This window comes from Nematolebias whitei, chromosome 12 (assembly GCF_014905685.2).
Source record: "Nematolebias whitei isolate Nwh7 chromosome 12, NemWhi1, whole genome shotgun sequence".
Taxonomy (NCBI): domain Eukaryota; kingdom Metazoa; phylum Chordata; class Actinopteri; order Cyprinodontiformes; family Rivulidae; genus Nematolebias; species Nematolebias whitei.
In genome coordinates this window covers 15,445,061-15,457,565 of record NC_056509.1, presented here as the reverse complement: position 1 = coordinate 15,457,565, position 12,505 = coordinate 15,445,061, and the positions used below count along the sequence as shown (strand labels likewise).

General features: G+C 40.9%; 1 protein-coding gene across 1 annotated transcript in view; it reads right to left on the bottom strand.

Annotated features, from left to right (window-relative positions):
• Positions 1 to 6: 6 nt before the first annotated feature.
• Positions 7 to 12,505, bottom strand: part of frk (fyn-related Src family tyrosine kinase) — an 18,883-nt gene continuing 6,384 nt past the window's right edge. Inside the window, exons 2-8 of the mRNA XM_037685719.1 lie at positions 8,321 to 8,442; positions 7,448 to 7,611; positions 7,197 to 7,371; positions 5,525 to 5,683; positions 971 to 1,152; positions 647 to 812; positions 7 to 573 (exon numbers count right to left, since the gene is read on the bottom strand). Of these exons, the coding sequence (XP_037541647.1) occupies positions 365 to 573; positions 647 to 812; positions 971 to 1,152; positions 5,525 to 5,683; positions 7,197 to 7,371; positions 7,448 to 7,611; positions 8,321 to 8,442 (1,177 nt within the window). The 3' untranslated portion in view covers positions 7 to 364. The remainder of the gene's footprint in view (positions 574 to 646; positions 813 to 970; positions 1,153 to 5,524; positions 5,684 to 7,196; positions 7,372 to 7,447; positions 7,612 to 8,320; positions 8,443 to 12,505) is intronic.

The window sequence follows — 12,505 nt, the reverse complement described above, 5'->3', positions numbered from 1 at the left end:
GAAGAAAAAAAAGTCTGTTCACTCCATGAGAGAGTGTAAGGCACCAGAGCGTTCAGCTCCACCCCTCTCAGGTGTCCTGTTTGACAGGTACGGAGTGGAAACAATGTGTGGTATGGCTGCAGCCGGTTGAACTGGCTGCTTCAGATCGAAGGATAACAGCTGAGTGATGCCTCTTCTAGTCAAGAGTGTTACAATGAAGTTCTGCTGCCTGTCTGAAGGAAACGAGTCAAGACCAGGGTGGATGTAGTTAAATGTCCTAGAGAAAACAGTTCAGATCCTTCATATAACCGTAAATACGATTTAAGATTAGTTTAGAAATCTGATAGTCATTAATTAAATGTTTTTAATTGGGTAGTTTCTCCTTCTAATATCGAGTCGAGTCATCGTAGGAAGATGTGTCCAAGTCAAAGTAATCCTCCAGCTGCCACTGCAGCGTCTCAAACGTGGGCCGCACTTGTTCATTTTCTTTCCAGCAGTTCATCATGATTTTGTGCAGAACTGTTGGGCAATTGGGAGGACACGACATCCTGCGGCCCTTGGCAAGCCACTGGACCGCCTGCATGTTGGACATACCTGAAAGAATCACAGAAGACATGAGTACTGGTCTAATGGGAGAAAACTTTCCACTAAGCAATGTAAATCTGACCTGGGTAAGGTGTCTGACCAAACGTCATGATCTCGTACAACAAAATTCCAAAGGACCATACATCAGATTTGATGGTGAACCTGTTTTCATGGAGCGCCTCTGGAGCGGTCCACTTTACCGGCAATTTACATCCTTCTTTGGCTTCATACACATTCTCATTTTCTTTCTAAAAACAAAACAGAATAACAATAAGAAAATTTTCAGTGGGTCAATGTTGGTGTAGAAATTAAACAAAGAAGACAAACCCAGATGAATACCTTAAAGCTTCAGGACCAAACAAAGCAGGACTTCACGAAAACAGAAAAGTTCAAATATCACACGCACCATAAAAACCCTGGCGAGGCCAAAGTCTGCCACTTTACAGATGTTGTTCTCCCCAACGAGGACGTTCCTGGCTGCCAGGTCTCTGTGGATGTAGTTCTGTGACTCCAAGTAGGCCATGCCTGCTGCCACCTGGGCCGCCATCTCAATCTGGTCCGTGATTTGTAAAGTGGTGCCCCTATCTTCTGCAATCCAGGTGGACATGTACAGAATCAGTCACAGTCTCATCTTGTTTAAAGTGTCATAAAGAGCAAAGTGTGAAGGGCCTGATCCAGTTTTCTTTTCTGGTGTTCTGCTTCTGAAAATAGTCTAATTTCTACCATCTTTGTGACACTCCTGATCTATACTCTATGACAACAGGTTGAGGATGGATTGTAAATGAAGGCACAAGGTGCTTGCCACAAAAAAGGTAGAAGGAAATGCATTAGGATATTCTAGAATTGCGCCGCTCAGGGTGGCTGCATGTTCGAGAAGCTTTGTTACTTTCATTCTGAGATTTTGCTTTTGGAAACTAATTTCTCTTTCGGGATGTAAATCACATTTTTTTGGATGATTGTTTCCTCTGGTATCAGATGCTGTGCAGCTGGAAGGATTTTTACTGAAACTTTTTTTTACTTTTGGACATTTATGATGCGTAACCATGGCAACAAGGCAGTTTTCTACAACCAACAGCAGCTGATTAACATCTCAAAAGCTCAAATAATATCTCAACTACAGCCCCAAATCTCAAATGAGTTGAAAAGGATGTTCTGTGGATGCATTCTCATCTACCTGCCAGCTGTGCTCGAGTGCCTGACCACTGAGATCCTGGAACTAGCAGGAAACATTGCTCATGACAGCGGAAGGACAGGATCGTTCCTCAACACCTACAGTTGGCTATCCGCAGTGACGAGGAGCTCGGCAGACTGCTGGGAGGAGAGGCCATTGCCCTGGGAGGAGTTCTGCCTGGCACTTGGGCGGTCCTACAGCCCGGGGGAATCGAGAGACCAGCTGAATCTGGGTGGACGGATCGGACAGCATCTGCAGCCAGTTTCTTAGGATCCACTGTGGGATGGACCTTTCCAAGAGATCCTTCCTGCCTACAGCCATCAATATAACATCTCTTAATGAAATGAGGATAATGAGTTACAACAACATTTAATTTCCCTTTGGGATTAATAAAGTATTTTTGAATTGAAAATTATTTTGCTGGATGTAAATCACTTTCTTTGGATGATTGTTCCCTCTGGTAGTGGATGCTGTGCAGCTGGAAGGATTTTTACGGAAACTTTTTTTTACTTTTGGACATTTATGATGCGAAACCATGACAACTTTTTTTTTTTTTTTTTTAAACAACGGTGAACAGCTGATTAACAATTCAAAAAACGTTCAATACAAAAACAATTGGACTTTATTTGTAACAGAAGACGTTTCGCTCCTCAACATCTTCTGTTACAAATAAAGTCCAGTTGTTTTTGTATTGAACGTTTTTTGAATTCATCATGTCCTGGATGACTGAGAATCTTCACCAGCTGATTAACATCTCAAAAGTTTAAACAACATCTCAGCTACAGCCCCAAATCTCAAATGAGTTGAAAAGGAGGCTCTGTGGATGCATTCTCATCTCCCTGGTGGCTGTGCTTGAGTGCCTGACCACTGAGATCCTGGAACTAGCAGGAAACATGGCTCGTGACAGTAAAAGGACCGGGATCATCCCCCAGCACCTGCAGCTGGCTGTCCGCTGCCACAAGGAGCTTGGCGGGCTGCTGGGAGGAGCGACCATCGCACTGGGAGGAGTTCTGCCTGGCATTTGGGTGGTCCTGCAGCCTGGGTTAACAGGAGGCCAGAAGAGTCTGGTGGACAGATTGGACAGCATCTGCGACCAGTTTCTTTGGATCCGCTGTGGGATGAACCTTTGAGATTCTTACTGCATACAACCATCAGTATCCAGAACATCTCTATGAAACAAGGATAACGAGTTACAACATTTAATTTCAGTTTGGGATTAATAAAGTATTTTTGAATTTCTTAAAATAAATAAAATAAAAAATAAAAAAAGGTTTTTATTGTTAAAATTGGTCAATACGACAGTTGAAAGAGAGCTTTTTATCAATCACAGTGCTGAGGTATTTATGAGTTTTTATAAAATAGCCATGCTGTTTACACACAATAGGCGATGTGGCTCATGGCCTTTCTTGTGCTGGCAAACAGCCTTTTAGTCAGCATTTCGAGTAAGTTTGAACTGAAGTTGATCTGATTGGATGGAACGGAATGCAGACTGCAGACTCAAGGACCAATAATAGACTTCGCAGTACAATGAACCACCATGTCATCATCATCTCTATACAGACATAAGTAACATTTTGACCACCATTAATAAACTAAACAGAATACAGTACAGAATAATGTCTTGTGGGACACCTTTCATAATTTTCTAATAACCTGATGATAGACCATTGTGTTGTTCACATTGTTGACGTCCACAGTTTGAAAACCATCCGACTACTGTGAAAGACCAATCTCTAAAAGTTACTGACAAAGGATGAATGATTTAAAATTAAAAGCCTTGGATAAGTGAATGAAAAGAGCAGCAAAGAGTCTTGGTCACCCAGGGCTCTACGGTATCATTTAGCATGCCAGTGATGGCTGTTCCAGTGAACGTTTACTCAAACTAGACTGATGACTAGATAAATGTTTGGAAAACCAGGTCATCTTTAAGTTGTTTCCAGGACCTTAGCTACAAAATAAAGTTTTGAAATGGGATCCTTATTTTAAAAAATTGGACCACCACCTTTTAAAAAGGGACAGGAAAAAAAAGTGGTCTTCCACCCTCCTGGAATGACAGTTCGTAATTAAAGATTAAAAATGTGTGACACTGGTTCTGCTATGATGTCAGCTCCCACGTACACAAGTGCGAGGAAAGGTCATCGGGGCCTGCAGATCTTTTAGGATCAAGTCTCTTCAAAGCCTCAGAAACTTCACTAGTAGACATGGAGAATGAAACAGTGTGGCTGCTGATGGCATGATCGGTTAGGGTAATAGAAGGTTAATGTAAGAGACCGTGTCAAACAAGGATTCAGAGTCAGTAAAATGCCTGTAAAAACAGCTGAACAGATCAGATTTATTACATACGATCCTGGAGTTAAATGGTGGGGTAGTTCAAGTCAATGATAATTTCCTGGAACTGAATTTACAGCTTGCCAAAATGTATTTGTGTCATTCTGGTCATTTGTGAAAGAGAATAGTCTCCTTTAGCTTTTCTAATTGTTGAAAATGCAACCATCAGCCTAAGAGCCAGACATTCTTACCACTGTCCAAAGCTGGTTTCTCATGTCAAAGCTTTGCAAAGTCAGCGGTAAACCAAGGACAGACTTAAACTTTTTACTCTTCTGCTGAGAAGGTGCAATAAACTATGCACTATTGGTACTATAAAAAAGGTACCAATAAAATGATTAAACTGATAAAAGTTGGTTCACGCAAGATCAACATCAGCAATCAAATTACAACTCCAGTAAAATGAAATGGATAATTTGTTAGAGTTCAATTTTACATTTACTCCGTAACTATGAAGAAAGCATTTGATAAAATCATTGAGGCAGAAACTTTTGAATATTCTGACATTAAATGGTTTTCTATACAAAGTTCAAACTAGCTGCTTATTAAATACCAGCTGCATGTTTATGAGTGGCAGATAATTTAACAGGAATTTAATTCCCAGGCTGATGTAAGCTCTTTAACTTCATTGTCAGACATCTTTTTTTTTGGTCAGTCTGTCACTCGGCAGTCTTCTCTTTAATACTGAACACTTGAAACAAACTGGACCTCCATCCCTTTACTGCAGCAGGATCAAACTGTTTCATATAACAAATGGCTTTCATTTGATCAGAATGTTAATAAAATTTTGTACTATACCATGCCACTTTATTTATAAAGCACTTAAAAAAACGCAACAACGCCAACCAAAGTGCTGTACAGTCAAAAATGCATAGATCCAAATAAAGATAGTAACTACATGACTAACATTATAGAATACAGACAAGTTAAAATCAACTCAGTGTCAAAAGCCTGGGAATAAGAGTTTTTAAACGAGACTTAAACAGTGAGAGTGGGAGCCTGCCTGACATGCAGTGGTAACTCATTCCACAGTCTTGGACCTGCAACCTGTCACCTCTGAGCTTAAGATGGGCTCCTGGAACCAATAAAAGCATCTGGTCTGCTGACCTCAGATCACTGTGGAACATACGGCTGAAGCAGATCAGTGAGATGTGAGAGGGCAGAACTATTCAAAGATTTAAGAAACGTACAGATGGATTTTAAAATTAATTCGAAAGTGAACAAGGAGCCAGTGCAGGGATGTTGTTATCTTAGTTAACATGTTAATTATCATTATTTGAGGAAAAACGTGAATTGATCTAAATTGGTAGTGGTCCACAAAATTAAATATGGGTGTGACTCTAGGTATGATATCAATAGTAAAATGAGGTGTGCTGTAGAAAAGAAAGAAAAAAAGAGCCACCAAAAGAAACAATTACAAACAATGCTGAAATGCTGCTGGTTGTTAAAATAAGGTGCTCTTACTTTGAAGATACTCCAACAAGCTGCCGTTCTTCATCAGCTCGGTGATGATGTAGATGGGTTCCTCTGTGGTGCAGACAGCGTACAGCTGGATCAGCTTGGGGTGTCGCAGCTTCTTCATAATCTGCGCCTCTTGCAAGAAGTCTATGGGGTCCATTGAACCTAGAACAGTGGGTGGGTGTGGTTGTTAGACTTGACCAAGAAAACAAGCTCAAATAAAGTTAAATCATGTAATCTGGACAGATTGTTATGCACTGAGATTATTTTAGACTGATGGTCTCTTGTTGCATGTGTAAAGCAGTTTCTGGGAACTCCACAGCAGACTGGTTTGAAACGCGTCAATGAGGTGCCATTTATACGATAGATCCTGTTTGCAGGCCTCAGACTGAAAGTCTTTCAGATGAAAGATGAAACGTTTCTTCCAAGACCGATCTATCCAGATGACATGATTTAAATTTTTTGGTGTTTTATTTACCTAGATTATTGATTTTACACACCCTTCTTTTAAACCTCAAAGCTGGATTAAAAAAGGAAAAAGAACAAATAGATTCATCGTTGATCAGGACTTTACGTCTTCAGATGATCCTTCAGTGAAGACGGTCCATGTGTGGACGGTCAGAGTCATCTCTACTCCAGACTGAGTCACACCATCACTGATGTGAAAGTGGATTAAACAACTGCCTGTGGTGGTACTGGGTGAACCACCCTTGTGTGTGTATTTTATAGTTTACAAAGTCTTGCTCTCAATATCTAACGAGCACATGCAACTGAAGGATCTGAGCCAGTCCACATCCTCTACAGAACTGGGTTCGTTTTCAAAGCTGTTGCTAGAATCCAACAAAACCCAGGAGCAAATCTAGCTGGAAGAATTTGTTATTTTAACAGCACTTTTTAAATTTAGATTTATATTGCCATTACAGTACCCCTTCCTTACACAGAAAATGTTTTTCTACATTGTTCTCTAGATTGAGCGCACCCCAGTCCGGTAGTGTCCACCAGAATCCAGAACAAAAGGAAATCAAGTGTGCTGGAAACAGTTGTGTCCAACTGCAGTGCAACATGTGGAGGATGACAGCACCAACTTAACTTGTTTAAATACAAATAATACTATGAGCAGAGTCTTTGCACCTTTTGATTTTAATTCATTATATGAATTAATACTTTGAGCAACTAGATGTGATGTTTTCTACATACTTGTTTTGACTGTTTTCTTAGATATGGAATCACAGGTTTATGCCATATCATCTATACCACAGGGACTGCAGATTAAATTATACACTGCATCTTTACTCAGTTTGAGTTGGTTTTTCATGGTCCCTGTCAAATCGAGGCTGATCACTCAGACTGCCATCACTGTCTTCATCTCTTTAAACAGATATTTTATGGTCAAAATGTAACTGGAACATTAGCATTACAGTAAACATGCATCATGAATTCTGGAAGTTTACTCCTTCATCTCCATCAGGATGAAGATCTGATCCACTGTTCCATGACCAGGACTCCTCCCGAGTCCGAGGTTCAACAATCGGACAGAGCCTCCCTTCCTACATCTTTAAAGTCCACTTTCCTGTGGAGGTGGTGGAGTATGGAGTCTTGATAGACCCATGTTTTCAAGGTACTTTCCACCTCATTGACATTTATTTTCACATTCATGTAAAGTTGACAATTTATGTACCAGGCTTGAGGGTCTTTACTGCCACCGATGTGGTCCCGTTCCACAGACCCTCATGGACTTCACCAAACTGTCCAGCTCCCAACTTCCTCTTCAGTTCGATAGATTGGCGTTCGATCTCCCACAGATCCACCGTGTTGTAGGACAGGCCGTAGGTTTGAGGAGCTTCCATCTGCATCTGTTCGGACAGAGGAGTCAGTTAAAGTTAAATATCCAGTGAGAAAATAAACGGTTTGTGTTCATGTACACGTTACCTTTTTGCACGGTTCACCCAGACGCACACAGAGACCATTGGCCTGTTCAGTGTAATAGTCTACTAGTTCCTTTATAGTTGCAAAGGGTTTGGTCTTTGACACGTAGACGTAACCATTTTCTAACTTTTGAAGCTTGTAATGTTTCACTTTGCCTTTGTCCAGCACTGAAAAACACAACAAGTCTTAGTAATCCTCAGACCACGCTTCAATTCCTAACCAGACAAATCACTGTAGTGACACTTTATCCACGCTGCTGATTATCCATGCTGCCGATTTCTTACCCATCTGCTCACAACAGACTCATGGTCAGGCTGCTGTTTACCACACCTTATTTACATTATTATTGTTAGTGTACATCTTAGCACTTTGATAACAGTTACCGTTTTAAATGTGCTATATAAATAAATGTGACTTGACTTAGATCCTTGTATACAGTTTATTTTTATTTATAGCATTTTTGGGGGGTATAACTGGACTTGTGTACATAATTTTGTTGCACCTCATGTACCACATGTGATGTGATTGACAATAAAGAACCTTGAACCTTGATGCAGGTGAGACTAGGGAGAGATTAGGAAAGAAAGCTACAAAGCTTTAATGGGTGCAATAATTCACCAATTTATCTTGATAGCTTTAAAACCATCAACCACTGAACAAATCCAGGACTGACTGGAAATGAGCAGCAGGTTATTGAGTAAGAGTCACTCTAGGAAAACAAAAATATAAAATGTCCATCGAAACTCGCTGCTGTATCATCGAGGAGCAATTCTGTGCTTGTTACCTAATCACTAATTCAACCATTAGACTTGGGCTCTATCTATAGCTGGGAAGAAGGGTCAAGTCTGCAGAAACTTTGGTAACGGTTTGTCTTACCTGAGAGAGACAGCTCCCCTTTCAGACTTTCAGAATTTCTGATGAGGAAAGCACCTTGATCGTTGCCTTCAGCCAGCAGCATCCTCTCTGCATCCTGCCTCTTTGTGTCTGGAAAATACCACCTGCAGGAGACACACACACACACACAAACACTACTTTAGTCTTAAAGTCATAGAAAGAAATGGATCAGCATTGAAAGACTGACTTCAGGAAACTAGTGAAATGGTATTTATTGGAATATAATCACAATAAAATTTGATATATTTATTTCTAGCTGAGGACATTAAACATTGACTAATTTCAACAGTTCTTTCTCCCAAACAAACAGTTGTTGACATACAGTAAAGGACAGTTTGAAGGTTAAATAAAATAAAACTACAGATTATCAAACCGTTTTCTCAAACTTTCCTAACTAGTGTCCCTGAGGTGCTGCCGGAGGCAGAGGTCAGTCTGTGACAAGTTCAAAGACCTGAAAAAAGTTATTGAGGAAAATGATCCAATATTACTGCTTTGTGATGGTAAAAAGTACAGGTCCTTCTCAAAAAATTAGCATATTGTGATAAAGGTCATTATTTTCCATAATGTAATGATAAAAATGAAACTCATATTTCAGATTCATTGCACACCAACTGAAATATTTCAGGTCTTTTAATTGTTTTAATACTGATGATTATGGCATACAGCTCATGAAAACCCAAAATGCCTGTCCCAAAAAATTAGCATATCATGAAAAGGTTCTCTAAACAAGCCGTTAACCTAACCATCTGAATCAAAGACGTAACTCTAAACACCTGCAAAAGATTCCTGAGGCTTTTAAAAACTCCAAGCCTTGTTCATTACTCAAAACCGCAATCATGGGTAAGACTGCCGACCTGACTGCTGTCCAGAAGGCCATCATTGACACCCTCAAGCAAGAGGGTAAGACACAGAAAGAAATTGCTGAACGAACAGTCTGTTCCCAGAGTGTTGTATCAAGGCACCTCAGTGGGAAGTCTGTGGGAAGGGAAAAGTGTGGCAGAAAACGCTGCACAACGAGAAGAGGTGACCGGACCCTGAGGAGGATTGTGGAGAAGGGCCGATTCCAGACCTTGGGGGACCTGCGGAAGCAGTGGACTGAGTCTGGAGGAGAAACATCCAGAGCCACCGTGCACAGGCGTGTGCAGGAAATGGGCTACAGGTGCCGCATTCCCCAGGTCAAGCCACTTTTGAACCAGAAACGGTGGCAGAAGCGCCTGACCTGGGCTACAGAGAAGCAGCACTGGACTGTTGCTTAGTGGTCCAAAGTACTTTTTTCGGATGAAAGCAAATTTTGCATGTCATTCGGAAATCAAGGTGCCAGAGTCTGGAGGAAGACTGGGGAGAAGGAAATGCCAAAATGCCAGAAGTCCAGTGTGAAGCACCCACAGTCAGTGATGGTCAGGGGTGCCATGTCAGCTGCTGGTGTTGGTCCACTGTGTTTTATCAAGGGCAGGGTCAATGCAGCTAGCTATCAGGAGATTTTGGAGCACTTCATGCTTCCATCTGCTGAAAAGCTTTATGGAGATGAAGATTTCATTTTTCAGCACGACCTGGCACCTGCTCACAGTGCCAAAACCACTGGTAAATGGTTTACTGACCATGGTATTACTGTGCTCAATTGGCCTGCCAACTCTCCTGACTTGAACCCCATAGAGAACCTGTGGGATATTGTGAAGAGAAAGTTGAGAGACGCAAGACCCAACACTCTGGAGGAGCTTAAGGCCGCTATCAAAGCATCCTGGGCCTCCATAACACCTCAGCAGTGCCACAGGCTGATTGCCTCCATGCCACGCCGCATTGAAGCAGTCATTCATGCAAAAGGATTCCCGACCAAGTATTGAGTGCATAACTGAACATGATTATTTGAAGGTTGGCTTTTTTTGTTTTAAAAACACTTGTCTTTCATTGGTGGGATGAAATATGCTAATTTTTTGGGACAGGCATTTTGGGTTTTCATGAGCTGTATGCTATAATCATCAGTATTAAAACAATTAAAGACCTGAAATATTTCAGTTGGTGTGCAATGAATCTGAAATATATGAAAGTTTCATGTTTATCATTACATTATGGAAAATAATTACCTTTATCACAATATGCTAATTTTTTGAGAAGGAGCTATACATGAACCTTTGCTTTCAGTACCTGATTCAGTATCTCACAGATGGGATAAGGTTCTTCTGTAGGAATGTAGAGTTTTCATTTCTCCAAACATAAAACTTTTCATTTAAAACCAAAAAAAGTTCTATTTTGGTCTCATCGAACACAAACATTCTTCAACAGTCTTCTGGTTTGTCCACTTGATCTTTATCAAACTGCAGACGAGCAGCCATGTTCTTTATGGAGAGCAGTGTCTTCTCCTTCAACCCTGCCATGAACCATAGTTGTTCAGAGTTCTCCTGATGGTGGACTCATGAACATCAGCATTAAGGTGAGAGAGACCTTCAGTTGTTAGAAGTTACCCTGGAGTCCTTTGTGACCTCACTGGCCACACCTTGTTCTTGGAGTGATCTTTATTGGTCCACCACTCCTGGGGAGGGTAACAATGCTCTCGAGTTTCCTCCATTTGTCCACAATCTGTCTGACTGTGGAGTTGTGGAGCCCAAACTCTTCACAGATGTTTTGTAACATTTTCCAGCCTTATAAGCATCAACAACTCTTTGACGTCCTCAGAAATCTCCTTTGTTCCTCCATGATCCGCAAACATGTTAAGAACAGACTTTGATAAATCCAGATCTTTAAATCAAACAGGTCCACTCACACCTGATCATCATCCATTGATTGAAAACACCCGACTAACTTCACCTTCAGATTAACATAATCCTAGAGGTTCACATACTTTCACCACATATCAGTAATATATTGGATCATTTTCCTCAATAAATAAATGACCAGGTATAATATTAGTTTCATTTGTTTAACTGGGTTCTCTTCATCTACTTTTAGAACTTGTGAAAATCTGATGTTTTAGGTCATATTGATGCAGAAATATAGAAAATTATATAAAGAGTTCACAAACTTTCAAGCACCACTGTATCACAGTTAAAACTTAGTGAACAGCAGAAGACATTAAAATTACCTGCTCATGGTTTGTTTTGCAGTTTGGAGAACATTTAGCAACTTTTAAGTCAGCCAATAACTACTAATGTTTCTGAGTTAGGAATGTGGCATGTTATGGGGCAGCTGTGGCTGAGTGGTTAGAGCAGTTGTCCTCCAACGCGAGAGTTGGGGGTTCGAATCCACCAGCAGTCACATGTCGAAGTGTCCCTGGGCAAGACACTGAACCCCTCATAGCCTCTTACGTGTATTCCAATCAGTGTATGAATGTGATAAAGCTCTGATTAGTCTCTTTAGAATGATTTGTTCAATTAGCTTTGTAGAGATCTAGTAGAGTGCTGTATGAATGGGTAAATGAGGCACATATTGTAGTGTAAAGCGCTTTGAGTATCTTGAAATAAGATAGAAAGGCACTATATAAGTACATTCCATTGACCATTATGTTCCTGCTGAGCTGAAAACTTGTTTTCTGGTCATCTGTTTAATATTGTTCCTGTGTTCATCTCTTTTCCTGATGAATTCAAAAAGCGTTCAATACAAAAACAACTGGACTTTATTTGTAACAGAAGACGTTTCGCTCCTCATCCGAGGAGCTTTCTCAATTCAAAGAGCAGTGAGTGAGGGGGTTCAGGTTATAAGGCTGAGTGAGATAAGACACACACACACATGTAGATTGGCAGTTCACACCTAAACACCTAAACAGTAGGTCTTTGTTCATCTAATTCACAGACGAGGCCCCTCTGTTCCCATCAAGTGTGAAAACTGGCTGGGAATCTGTTTTAAAGTTGCATTATATGTTTTTGAAAGTGGAAATCTGAGGCCTCCTCCTCTGTTAAGAGACAGCTTTTCTCTTTTTACATAAATTGCTTCCTTCACCCCCCTCTCAAACCATCTGTGTTCTCGGTCCAAAATGTGCACATTTTGGTCCTCAAAAGAGTGTCCCTTATCTGTAAGATGGAAGTGAACTGCGGAATTTTGTCCAGAGGAGGTGGCTCTCCTGTATCGAGCCATGCGTCTGTGAAGAGGCTGTTTAGTTTCTCTAATGTAGAGGTCTGGACAGTCCTCGCTGCACTGGACCGCATACACTACACCACTCTGTTTGTGTATGGGTGT